This window comes from Setaria italica, chromosome III, assembly GCF_000263155.2.
Source record: "Setaria italica strain Yugu1 chromosome III, Setaria_italica_v2.0, whole genome shotgun sequence".
NCBI lineage: Eukaryota > Viridiplantae > Streptophyta > Magnoliopsida > Poales > Poaceae > Setaria > Setaria italica.
In genome coordinates, this window is record NC_028452.1 from 48212564 (window position 1) to 48226910 (window position 14347).

The 14347-nt window shown below is 41.9% G+C and overlaps 1 protein-coding gene across 3 annotated transcripts; it reads right to left on the bottom strand.

Annotated features, from left to right (window-relative positions):
• Positions 1-1001: 1001 nt before the first annotated feature.
• On the bottom strand, positions 1002-14347 carry LOC101768648 (putative disease resistance protein RGA3). 3 transcript variants are annotated; one of them, XM_022824827.1, is made up of 7 exons: positions 13949-14347; positions 9726-10925; positions 5021-6307; positions 3656-3944; positions 3307-3506; positions 2116-2657; positions 1002-1955 (listed from the first exon to the last, which is right to left on the bottom strand). In XM_022824827.1, the coding sequence occupies exons 1-4, from the start codon at positions 14237-14239 to the stop codon at positions 3819-3821; spliced, it is 2904 nt and encodes a 967-aa protein (XP_022680562.1). In that variant the 5' UTR covers positions 14240-14347; the 3' UTR covers positions 1002-1955; positions 2116-2657; positions 3307-3506; positions 3656-3818. The 3 variants fall into 3 exon arrangements, with proteins under 3 accessions (XP_022680562.1, XP_012699822.1, XP_022680561.1); XM_012844368.2 differs by having other exon boundaries at positions 3307-3423; positions 5021-7492; XM_022824826.1 differs by having other exon boundaries at positions 5021-7492.

Genomic DNA, 14347 nt, shown 5'->3' on the forward strand with positions numbered 1-14347 from the left:
ACCTCATCGCTTCTGTCCAAATGCCAATACATACTTATGGGGGGATATGGCAGGAACTTCAACTTTGGGCAGTATGCTACTTCCAACCGGTGCAAATTAGGGATTAAGAACTCATGATCTTCATCACCTGACCGTGTTGTCCACCACTCATCCAAGTTCCCCAATGAGCTTAACTTAATAACTCTTAAGTTTTCGCAGCTTCCTTCCTCTCCATAGAATTCCTTTCCGATTTTCCTGATGTTGGGAATGTATTGCACAGATAATAGCCTGAGATTTTGTAGTCTCCCAAAAGGAGGGAGAGAATCACATGCTGAACTTTTGAGTTCAATGGAGATGAGATATGGAAGATAGGAGGAGATGTCAAGCATCCAGTTAGGGAAGTTCCTGTTCATATACCTATGTAGTTCAAATATTTCAAGAGTCCGGGGAGGTATAAGATTCTCCAATACCTCTGCATCTCTCTTACCCTCTGTACTATCTGGATGGTTCCAGGTAAGGATTAGCTCCCGAAGTTTTGGATTATCTCACAATTTAGCTCTCTCTGCATCTTCTGGACGCTTGACATTAAGAAGGTCTCTAATTTCTAGGCGGTGACATGTCAGTTTCCCAAGACTCACTATACTGCTACACGATCCATAATTCACCTCGTGTACATCATATACAGTATGTACTGTCCTGTCATCCAACCCCAGAAGCCTCAAAGTGGAAGGATCGAGCTGGTGAATACTTTTTTCAGTGTTAACTTCAAACTGGGTGAGACTAGTCATTTTGGTAACGCCAGTTGGCAAGTAACGAAGACTATGCAAAGCATTCATGTACAGTACTTGAAGCTTCAGGTTACAAAATGATGAGGGGAGATCTTCCAACCTTGCACAATACGATAAATGTTGGCAATAGCCAAGGTGAGTTCCTAGAACTCCTAGAACACAGCACTATCTGGAGGTAGAAGAAGGGGATGAGAGAACAGCACACACACGCACAAACACTTTGCACAGGTTCAATTGGTGCTGCTGAACTGATTTTGAGTTGCAGCTGCTCATCTACTCTTTATAGAGCACAAAGTCAAACTAGAGTACATAATGGTACGGTGAAACTACCAACTACACTACCAACTACTAGTACTATATATGACAGGGCATATTGCCCTACTACTCATGGCACTGCAGTGGCCACTATTGGCCAAGGAGCTTACCTGCTCCATTGATTTTCAGCAAAAGGAAGAGTGAAACAAGAGCTAAGGAATTATCCAACAATCCTTCCCCTAATCGTGATGCTCTTCAACCCCAATCTTATTCCTCAGCTCCTGGAGCCGAAGACGCCCAAGTGGCTTAGTGAGGATGTCCCCGAGCTTTCGAGCAATCTCGACATACTCGAGCTTTATGTGTCCTCCATTGACACAGTCACGGATGAAGTGGAATTTGGTGTCGATATGCTTGCTGCGGTCATGGAGGATAGGGTTCTTTGCCAATGCAATGGCGAACTTGTTATCCACCAAAAGAACCGGCATGTGGAGCTCCTCTCCCATGAGCTCCCGCAGCAGCCGCCCCAGCCAAATCCCCTGGCAGCATGCGGTGGCGGCCGCTATGTGCTCTGCCTCGTAGGTAGATAGCGTCACAACCTTCTGCTTCTAGGATTGTCAGGAAATTGGGCACTATCCGAGGAAGAAGATGATCCCTGTCGTGCTGTGCCGGCAGCATGTAGTGGCGACCGCTATGTGCTCTGACTCGCAGGTAGATAGCGCCACAACCTTCTGCTTCTAGGATTGTCAGGAAATTGGGTACGATCCAAGGAAGAAGATGATCCCGTCGTGCTGCGCCGCCCGTCAACATTGCCTGCCATGTCACTGTCGCTGAACCCGGTCAGCTCTAGCCGTGCTCCTTCGTGCCTAGGATAGGTGATCCCATACTCAATCGTCTCGGCGATGTAGCGGAGAAGGTGCTTGATCGAGGCTTGATCTGCAAGAAAGTGAAAATGATTAAAAAAAATCAATCGTATCTGCAAGCGAGCCAAACGGCAGCGCAAGCGCCCACCACGTCGCGAGGTAGCCAGGGGTTCAGGCATCAATTGGAGGCATGCAGATTTGAGGTAGACACGCGAGAGGGAGGCAAGACTCACCTTCTCCCCCACACCCGTAGCTAGCCGAGCGCCGCTGGATGCGCATCATGAGGGCCACCTTGACATGCCGGTAGAGAGTTGCGCACAGGTGGATGGTTTGGCTGCTTGGCTTGCGAAACCAAGACGGCGAGGGTCTTTCCAGCAGAGCATTGAGTTCTGTGAGCATGCTGTATTTTGTAGAACGGAACAAAACAAAGCGAACGGCCATCACCAAACAATAGCCGAGTTTTACGCCTGCCTTGCAGAAAAGAGGACAGCAGATTCTTTATCTTCGTATCAGTAAATGTGTCTCCTAACAAATTCCATGTAAAATGGTTACTCTTTGTACAAAATTGTCATACGTGACCACGACTGAACGTAGCTGGCTCATATCCTTGTAACCTATATTGTTAACAAAGCGTTGCTTTCAGGTAGCGAGGAAGCTGTCAGGAGACTAGCTGGCGCAACACTTCTGTTATCCACCGCATCTGAAAAGCCCGGGAGTGCCATGCTCTTGGCTTCCTGTGCATGATCTGATTCACTTCTGATGCAGCTTGGAGGACCTGCAGAAGAGAATCCATGGAGGTTTAGTACATGATACCGCACCAACATTCGAATATCCTGAAGCTACTGCCGATAGGTGACATAATCTGTAAAGATAACTCTATGATGAGCAGAGTTGTAACGTTTAAAATTGCAAATCTTGACTCTTTTGCACTTCTTAGGCTTATTGATGCTAAGAAACATGAATGCACACTTCTTTAGGCTTGTGTTAACATTGGCATGGAGCTCGTTTTGCTACCTCTCTTTGCTATGACTAAATTTGTATCAGCAAAATAGGTTGAGACTGTAGTTGAAGATGTGCATGAACAAAAAGACATTTTTATTTGTGAAATTGTTCCTATGTAATCGCGAATATTATTTCAACTTGGATTAGGAGAAGAAGATGGATACCTAGAGGCTCATGAGTCAATTTTAGTCCGTAGCAAGAGGCACTGTCACCTCAGATACACACAAAGATAATCCTAAATGAATCTATATAACATATTTATATGGTTTCATTTTCTCACTTAACCACATGCTGCACTCATAATGGGATACACACCATCCTACGACAGGTTGATCCTTTACCGGATCACATGGATACTGGATTTGCACTTAAATCTTCGTAAATGCACAACACTGAAAAGGATAGTGAATAATTTGACTTACCTTGAGATGAAATGCCTAGAAGCCGTCAGAATCGAGTGAAGCAGAACTATGCATCTATAGTTCTTTTCATGGGAAGAGAAAGGTTCATGTATAGCCTCCTCAGCCACGCCAATCCATCTTAGGAAGATAAGAATCTGCATCAGGTTCATATATTTTGTCTAGTATCCCTATGGTGGAAAATTTTCTAATATGATACATCACTGCAATAAAGAAATAAGTAAGATTTTAAGTAGAGCTTTCATTCATTTAGCTCATGATTATTTTTCTTTTTTGAGGCATAGTAAGTGAAGTTGACAATACAGAATATGCCTCAAATAAAATAGAAGAGATTATGAAAGGCCTTTCTTACACGGGATAAGATGAGACTGAGTCACTAAGTACATATTGTGACTTGCCTTTAGTCTTCAGATGAAACCTTTAGTAGTTGCAGGGACCGGAACATTTTGCTTCCCTACTTCTTGTCGAGGCTGACTTGGTTCATATATGGTAAATTTGGGTCCGTTTGATTTGCTCTACACAACTCTTTCACTCTGCAATTCGCGCTCTGATTCCTTCAGGTCTTGTTCCAGTTGGCTCTGTGAGTCTGATTCTGATTGCGAGTCTGATTTTGGTTCGCTCAAGTTTGCTTGTGAATCACTCTAAAAATTTTGGCACAACGTATTAATCAGTTCTTGTGTTGAAAATGGCACAAGTTGAGATCAAATTAACTAAGAACTCATATTTAAGAAAGTTTGTAGATAAAACATAACTCAAATAAATCAAGAAAGCAGAGGCTTGAGATATATAAAGTATATACTCAAAATGAGTAAATGTAACACCCCGTCCTCCAAAGCCGCACCGCCCAACCCTTCCGAGGGGCGGGCACGCGTACACATAGCACCTTGCTTACACTTTCGTCCTCGCTTCGTGTAAAAGGGTTAATCCGAAGGTGCTATGGCTGGTTGACGAAGGCTTATAAGTTGCCTCCATCCTTGCTAAACTAGCAATGTGGTACTAAACATGCGCACCTGCGCTAATGGGCCACACTGGGCCAACCAAATTGGGCCGGGTGTCACATTCACCCTCCCTCAAAGAACCCGACGTCCTCGTCGGTCCAACTCACCCATGCATGGGAAAATGTCCAGGAACGTTCCCTCTAAGCGCACAACCGTACGTCCAGTGCCGGCGCAATATGCCATGCCGTGTCCCATCTCAGGCCCACATGCGCCATGTGCCATATGCCCGCACACTGATCCGTACGCGCAACCGTAAGGGTCGGCTCTGATACCATTTGTAACACCCCGTCCTCCAAAGCCGCACCGCCCAACCCTTCTGAGGGGCGGGCACGCGTACACATAGCACCCTGCTTACACTTTTGTCCTCGCTTCGTGTAAAAGGGTTAACCCGAAGGTGCTATGGTTGGTTGACGAAGGCTTATAAGTTGCCTCCACCCTTGCTAAACTAGCAATGTGGTACTAAACATGCGCACCTACGCTAATTGGCCATACTGGGCCAACCAAATTTGGCCGGGTGTCACAGTAAAGAAAGAAGAGACTTGAGATATATAAAGCATGTACAGGTACAAAAAAAAATGTACCGGTCATGTACGCCAAAGGTATCGAAGAGAAACAATTTCTTTCTTTTTTCCAATCAATGAGTTCCAAGATCAACTGAAGGCAATGTAGTTATAGATGTATAAAGCAGAGATTTACTTGGCTTTTGGGAGTTTTCTTACCTCTGATCTTTCTATGGGTTGTCCGGAAAAAAGGTAAGCTTCCAGCGGATGACCAAGTCGGACATCTGGGATGTGAGAAATCTTGTGGGCATCCTCCCCCTTGCACCTCTCAATCAGTCTTGGACAGCTCCAAATTTCCAGTGTCTTCAAGGTGGTAAGGTTCCGTATGCTTGCAGGCAAAGATGTCAAGTTGGGGCAGTCATAGATGACCAATTGTTTAAGGGTAGTGAGCTGCCCCAACCATTCCGGCAGCATCTCCAGGTTGGCTAAGGACATCCTCAGATATCTGAGAGAGGGGAAGCATGGACTGGCCTCCGGGAAGGTCGAGAAGCTGCCAGAGTCCATGACCCATAGTTCCTCGAGGGTGGTAAGGTGCTGAAGCCGACCCCATTTATCATGAGAGAAATCGGTGCTCTGGATTTCAGCACGAAAAGGAAGAGTGGAAGATGAAATCCATCCAAATCCATGTACTGGCAACACCTCATCGCTGCCGTGCAATTCCCAATACATACTTTTGGGGGGACATGGCAGGAACTTCAACCTTGGGCAGGAGTGTACTTCCAAACGGTGCAGATTTGGGATTAAGAACTCGTCGTCTTCATCACCTGACCGTGTTGTCCACCACTCGTCCAAGTTCGATAAGCCTTTTAACTGAATAATTCTTAACTTTTTGCAGGTTCCTTCCTCTCCATAGAATTCCTTTCCAATTTTCCTGATGTTGGGAATGAGCTCCATATGCAATAACCTGACATTTGGCAGCCTCCCCAATGGAGGAAGAGAATCGCATGCTTCTAAACCACGGAGATGGATGGAGGTGAGATAAGGAAGATATGAGGAAATGTCAACCATCCAATTAGGGAAGTTCCTGCTCATATAGCCACGTAGTTCAAATCCCTCAAGAGTCCGAGGAGGTACAAGGTTCTCCAACACCTCTGCATCTCTCCTGTTCTCTGTACCTCTTGCATCATACCAGGTAAGGATTAGCTCGCGAAGATCTGGATTATCTCGCAGCTTAGCTACCTCAGCATCTTCTGGACGCTTGACATTATGAAGGCCTTCAATTTGTAGGCGTTGGCAAGTCAACTCCCCAAGACTCACTATACTGCTACACCATCCATAATCCTCCTCCTGTACATCATGTACATTGTGTACTATCGTTTCTTGCAACTTCAGACGGCTCAAAATGCAAGGAGCCTTCATATTATTTATAAAGTAGCTTGCAGTGCTAACTTCAAATAAAGTGAGACTAGACATGTTGCCAATACCATCCGGCATGTCCCAGAGACTCTGCAACGAATTCATGTACAGTGTTTGAAGCTTCAGGTTACAAAATGTGGAAGGATGCTTTTCAAACCTTATACAATAAGATAAATTGAGATGCTTCAACTTTGACAAATCACCAAATGACTCAGGCAACGTTTTCAGCTTAGAACAACTTGATAGGTTTAGATAATGAAGCTCAGAAAGGCTACCAAAGCATTCAGGGAGTTCTTTGAGATCGTGGCAGTCTGAAAGATCTAGGTCTTTTAAATGCTTCAGTTGGCAAAAGGACTTTGGTAACACTTGTTGTTTATAGCAATCAGAAAGGTTTAAGAACTTGAGTTTGTCAAGATTTCCAAAATCTTCTGGCAGGCTTTGTAGTTGATGGCAATTTGATAGGTTTAGACGTTCTAAAGACTTGAGGCTAACACTGTTAGGTAGTTTGACTAATTTGGAACAATTTGACAAGTTTAGGAATAAGAGTTTTGGAAGGCTACCAAACTCATCAGGGAGATTTTGAAGCGCACAACAGCCAGACATGTCTAGGTGCCGTAAGCTTTTAAGCTTGTGAATTGATTTAGGCAACTCTTTCAGCTTAGAACACTTCGATAGTTTGAGGAACGATAGTGTAGAGAGCTCCCCAAATGACATGGGTAACTTGTTAAGGTTGGTATTGCTAGATAGGTCCAAATAGCAAAGGTTAAGAAGGCAGCCTATACTATCAGGCAAGGTTTCAAGTTCACAGTTGGACAGAAGTAGAGTTTGCATATTTTGAAGTTTATGTAAAGATTTTGGAAGTGCTGTGATTGGCAAGCCCGTGGCATCCAAGTACCTTAGAAGCAGTAGATGTTGAATGGAGGATGGTAGCAATATGCTGCTTGGGACAGGTTTCCCGTTGATGGAACATCCACTTATGTCCAAGACACGCAAATACTTGGATTTGGAGAATGACTTATCTTGGAGTTGCAATTTACTGCACTTTGTAAAGTGGAGAGATCTAATTTTTTTTGGAAATTCTTTGAGACTAATAGACTGCTTCTGATAATTGATGAGCTGCATATGTCGGCTATAATGATTTTCAAGGTTACTCTGACTCATTTGTTCTGAAGCATCTATAGAAATTAACTCTTTGTCAAGTATTATCTGCGCAAGATCATACACCAAGTCATGCATGGTCACTTTGATGGGAGCTTCGGCATCCCCTGGGGCACTCTGCAGACAAAACAACTTTTACGGCTAAATAGTGAAATAAAATCCATCATTATCAAATTGTATTAAACCTCGTGCAAATTCACAAATAAACAAAGAAATAATTTGTCCCATCCATCCTAATGGCTTAACTAGCTGACTCCAATTGTTGGCTTAATAGAGGCAGCCCGCTAAGCTCAAGCACACTTATGCTAAGCATGGAAACAAATCCCAATTTGTTCTCTTACCCCACTTAGAACTTTTTCGGTTGAATGTGATTTAGAGAGGATTTGAGGGCAAGTCAAAATCTCCCTCATTCCCCTTCCAATCCCCTCAATCCCTTAGGAAGGGGATTAACCAAACAAGGCCTAATGAAGTTGTTGATCCTCATCTTCCCAAAAACATGGAGACAATTCTACGTGGAACGAGGATACAAATATGCATGGCAAGTCGAGATGACCTGCACAAGTTGCTTTTGTTTACGGTTTTTCTTTCCTCTTTGGCGCAAGGTAATGTTGATTGGCAGCGTGTCGGTGGCTATAATAAAATTTTTATGGTGTGTGCCCTCTCGACATGGAGAAGGGTCAGATCACGGGAGCATAAATAAGCACAGAGATCTGTCAATGCATATGTGGCGAGGAAATGAATTAGCTTACACATGTGGTAGGCTCAGCAAGGATAGTCAGTTGCAGGCTAGCTAAGATGTTCGATGATTGGCAAAAGTTTCGATGATGACGGAGAGTTGAGCAATGAATCTGATAGTCTACGGTAAGGTGGATAGTGTGGAGATTGGCAAGTCACATTGATCATATAGGTGTATAGTGAAAGTGTGGTGTGCACACAGCGAAGCTACTAGCGCGACATGGCGTAGCATGTGAATGAGGAGACGTATCGTTCGGCAGACTAGACCTTAGGTCGGTGTTGCACCTTATTGGCAACGAGCAGATGCCATAATAGTGTTCAGTGGTGCCATGAAAGTCGACTGTTCAATAGGTGCTTAGGAGCGACGGAATTAGGTGTTAGGCTGACATGGTCGACGTGTGGAGTAGATCATTGGTGATCTAGTTCTCAAAACACACTGCACATAATTTAGAATGGCTAGCAGACAATTTACTTGGAGGGTAAGATACCATGGTGCACAACGGAGCGACCAGTGGTGACAAGCTAGTCAGAATGTGGGTAAGAGGTGATGACATGATCAGCGATGGCGACATAGGAGTGTGAAGGTTGATTTCTTCTCTATAGCATGGCAACACGCGACACAAGCTCAAGATGCAGGTTTGAATGGGAGGAGTTTGCATGCTTCCAAATTAGTAAGGTTGCTGATCAATTCAAATTGCATGTGCGGGGTTCTAAACTTTGGATCAAGGGGATGAAGAAGCTTCAAGGGCTAAAGTGGAATTAAGTATAGACTGTGATGTGGTACCGAAGTAATCTAGTTGGCCAAGGCTGCAGGAGACTACAACGTAAGAGATCAGGCATAGTATGGTAGGAAAAAGGATGAACAAGGCTAATGCGGGCACGTGTCAATTCCAATATGTGACTCACGGTTAGTTGGAGCATGGCTAATGCAGTCAGGAGTTTTGTTCCTTTTGACTCTTGTAGCATAAACTTTGATTAACTTTGTGGACGATGTTGAAATAACTTCAAATTAGAGAAAACAATTAGACACTACTGGAAACTCAAATTCCCTTGTGGTTGACAAAACCGATATGGAAATACAAAATACTGATAGGAAAAAGCACAAAACATCCCCAGTAGTGAGAAAGTTACAGATCTCATCAAAATATATAATTTTTATATAAAGTTTGTCTCAGAATATGTATGAAAAAGTATTTTTTTAAATAAGCTAGAATTCAAATTACAAATACTGAAATAGTATTGATGCCGACACATAATTAGAGTTGGCATATGCTTAATTTTTTTTTTGACACCTAGACTACTTGGGGGACTTATCCTAGGTACCTGTGCCAGTGATAACACTCGAGAGACTTATCCATGCATGCTAGCTTCTATTATAGCCAACATCGATGACCTATTCCTGCCGGCACTTGCACTGACACAGATAAGTCAACATGGGAATGTTTTTCTGGTAGCGAGTGTTAGTTAATTTTTAACCATGTACAATATTTTTTACAGTTCAAAGTTAGATTGAAGAACATGCCACCATACCACTCAATTCATAGCTATGTCCAAACAATGAACCATTCGTAATCATGGAGGTTAACAACATTCCAGCAGAGATGATTACACTAACCTGAGAAGACTTGGAAATTTGAAGAAAAGACATTCCCAACAAATAGTTGATACAATGATGGCCATCAATTGGTTGAATGTATCCAAGGGCTCTCCATTGATGGATGAGGTGGTCAATAGCAATTGCAAAGCCCTTTGGAAAAACTGCACAATATGTGAAGCACAACTTGAATTTCAACGGCATGTAGTAATAGCTCATCATCAGACGCTCCAAAGGCTCTTGTAGATTAATGTCTTCTTCCAAACCCAAAACAATCTTCTTGTCTCTTATATCTTCCCATGCCTCCGTGGACTTATATTGCGATATCAAATATCCAAGAGATCGTGCTAGTAGAGGTAGACCAGCACACTTCTTGGCGATTTGTCTTCCAATTGCTTCTAATCCACTTTGATCCTCATCTCGCCTGAATGCCATTTGTCGCATCACATTCCAACAGTCATCCTCTGATAAAAGGCTCAAATTGATCTGGTCACTCTTGCACACAGGGCGGATTATTCCTTGATCCGCTAGAGCACCAACATCCAATTTATCCACTACATGTTGCATTCGTGTAGTTAATATGATCTTGCTTCCCTTTCTACCATGTCGTAGAATTTGCTTCAATTTTTCTAAATTATCACCACCATCCTCCCACATATCGTCCAAGACAATCAGATACTTTTTGTTAGAGAGCATAGTTTTCAATATTTCTATAATGGATTGCAGATCACCATCTTTTGGGGGGATATACCTTTCATTTGACTCATTACTAGTACTTCTATGCACTGTTGTTAAGATTATTTCACCAATTCTTTGCAGATCAAGCTTCTTAGACACATATACCCATACTCTTACATCAAAGGTTGTGGTTCTCTTGTCTGAAAAACAAGCTTGGGCCAATGTTGTCTTCCCCATGCCACCAAGTCCAACAATAGGAATGATTGAGATAACCTCCTCAGCTTCACTTTTCAATAACATCTTAATTATCTTTTCCTTTTCGGTGTCTCTTCCGACCATTCCAATGTCTATGTCCCCATTGGTGGATGCAATGGTAGCTTGATTGGTACCCAGCACAGCCCACATTGGGGTGTCTTCAGGCACCAGATGAAGGGCCTGACCCCCTTTCTCTATGTTGTTTAAAGCTTCCTTTACCTTCTTCATTTTGTGAGCTATTTTGAACCGCAGCAGGAGTGGATTGTAGGATGAGAATAATAACTTAAACTGTAAGAGAAAAAGAAAATTCATAAGTAAAATTTAGTTTTATATATTTTTTACTATGTATTGTAGTAGTTTACAATACTCCTATGCTTATTACCTGTTAGACAAAACAAATCTGGATGCAAAGACAAACCTATTTGTGTTAGAAATAAATTATATTATGTTTGTTGGTATCTATGATATGACAAGTATAAATAGAGTAATGGCCTCCCACAACAAGGAATCAACTATTTGGTTTGCACCAAATTAACATGGACAATTAGAAAAGAAACTGATAGTGCAATCTATGTAGTATTATTACCTAAGAAACTCAACTTCAAGCTTGATACAAGTTATTCAAAAGACAAAGAATTTTATGTAAAACCTGATGTTCAACCAATTGAGAATATGTTTGTATGAAATTTTTAATAGAGAAAAAAATTCAACCTTCGAGGTAAGCTTAAACAATGCGCAATTTTAAATGCTCTTATTATGGCTAATTTAGTAGCTTCTAATTTGGGAAAGAACTGTCTGGGGAGAGGGATGTGCCCTAGCTTTGCTCTCAAGTTTGGTAAAACTATAAGCCTAGCTAGCTAGCGACTTTTGTCCATGCAAACCTGTTGATCTTAGGGATATTCTTCTAGAGAATCAATGAAGTTCACCACAACACTCTATCATTAAAATCTTGCGCTGTTCCTTATCCCTGTTTTTTTTTCTAATTGCATGACTGTGTATGAACTATATCTATTTACTCGATCAACCACCAAGGTGGGTAATTTATAGCATCTTTTGATTCTTAGTTGGGAACTACTTCAGCTTGCTGTGAAAGGATGCGTCATTCGGTAGCCTCTTCAACCCCTTGCCTAGCTATCTCACTCGTGAGAGCAAGATTTTCCTTGCTTGCCACAGTGATGTCATTGTTGGTTTGTTATGAGTTGTGTGTCCAGCCCTCACCATCAAACTGTCAGAGGAGTGTTAACCTACCCGTCAAACTGTCACGTGAGTGTATACCTTGCAAGGGCTTCGATGCGGGCTAGCGGAAACTACATCAAATCTCTGGTACCTCCAAAAAAAGTTGTAGCAACGAGTTTGAAATATCTACCTCTCGCACTCTAGACTTATTTATTGCCCTTTAATTTCTTCATCTCTAGGAAGACTATCTAGTTTGAAGGATTAGAACCTACAGATGATGTAAAACTTTTGTTGCAGTGAAGTTGAAACACTAGAGAATTTTCAATAATGAGGAAATCGAAATTACAAGAATGGGGTTCATTGATATTCCTTGTATAGTAGATAATATCACACATACATAAACTGAAGCTGGTTGAGATACTGAGCAAGGAACCAGACATGAAATGTTCTTTTGACCTTGTTTTCCAAAACATGTGCCAAGATATTATGTGATGTCAAAAAAAAAAGTATTCTTTTCAAATTATCGAGGGATATTGTTCTCCTTCTCAATTTTGTTATCAAGTGGTCAAGGATCTTCGTATTGAATTTGGACATTTTCTGAGAGGGAGACAAATTAAAATACAAGAATCCCGAAACAATTTTTCCAAAAAAAAACCATCAGCCAATTTATTAATAACCCTTTAAGATTCCCTCAGTTAATTTGAAAAAAATATTAGATATTTGAGAAAATGATGAAGAGTAATAACTATCGGACATTCATAAAAAACACTTTAGAAAATCATGGAAATCTTATAATGATACACTTAAATGGCTTGGGATCACACTGGATAAAGCTCAGCTCTGTAACTGAGTTGCATCCTCTTGGTTTAGGGATTGTTTGAGTTTGGTAACAAGCACATTCAAATGATTCGGCTATATATAGGTGCGTGATTGGTTTGCTTTGATTAAACAAGATAATAGAAGTCTCTTGCTTCTTTGCTCTCTCGCTCTCACTCCTCTCCCAATGGTTGTGCAGTATGCCTCCATTGTGATGCTGGGGTTCAATGCCCATCCACTGATCTCCCACCGCTTATTAGGCTCTATCATGAAAGAATGGGATGTTCTCTAGCTTCTATTGGGTTTCGAATGGAGAGTATAACGGTGGATGAAAGAGGAAGATGGAAGATAGGGGTCTCCCACCGACCGCGCCACCAATGCCATTTTATATACTTGCTATTTTATACGAGTGATACATGTCATATATAGTTAGCACTATGGATAACATCTTGAAATAGTCCGGTTATAACATTATATATATATATATATATATATATATATATATATATATATATCAACATGTAACAAAGTGTAAGGACACTGGAGTGTGATATCTAGTATTTTATAGTACCGTTTATTGCTCCCAGTGGTTCTCTCTCCACCTTATGAGCAAAGATCTTGTGTTGACTAACTTAGTCCTTCCATCTAAAAAAAGTTATTCTAGGAATTTTAGAACGGATTAACAAAGATGTACAATTTTATTTGCCCCTATTTATTAGCGATATTTAGACCTAATTGAATGTCGTATATGTATACATGGAATATTAAATGGGATAACAATGATAATAATTGTGGGACAAATTTTGAATCACGGAATGACTTGTTTTAAGAACGGAGGGAGTAGAACTAGCTGAGATGATTGATTAAGATGGTTAAAAGTGTGCCAGAATTAGTATGTGATTACGAACTGAGCGTAGCTCAACTGGTAAGTTTTCTTGTGATGGAACCTGTTCAGGTTCGAGTTCTCGACTGTGCTCATAGGGGTAGGTTACGAGCGTGTGTTCATAGAGGCAAGTGTGTGTACGTGTATGTGAGTTGTGATTCGAAAAAAAGAATCAGTATGTGATTATGGTATCTACATTTAAAGACTTGTACGTTATGCAAATTAAGAAATTTAGTTAACATAAACGATTGTAATATAGTACTACTAGGTCGTGCTCCTTTCTTTTCACCTAAAATCTATTTCGTTGCTTTTAATTTAGGGCTAGCGAGGTCTTCCTATTCAATTTATTTAAGGAACTAATTTGGCTATTTGCATTCCTATGGGTCCACCCTCACTTTGGTGGAAAAAAGAGAGTATTAAAGTTTAACATCAGTACCTTGGATTGGCTCTTCTTAATGAGTTCAATAGCCTCGAACTCATCCAGCAAGTCCTCAACGTCGTAGGCAGCGGACTTGAAATCCTTCATCAGAACTTGAACGATCTCTCGTCCTCTCCGTCCTTCATCCTGGCTCGCCCTCCGGTCGGCATCACGCATCAGTGCTTTCATCTTGACCATGGTCCAACTCAAGGCGTCCACATCGTCCTTGAAGCTCCACATCAGGGTGGCCTCGTCCCAGACAAGCCCGGCAAGCTTGCCGGCGATCAGCTCGGCAACGGCAGTTGCCATCTTGCGGCCGCTGCCAACCAGATGCACTCACAATGGATGCAGGATGGTGGTGGCCGCTGCAGTTTGTGTGGGCGCTTGTTCGGTGGATGACTGGTGTTCTTGATCTCA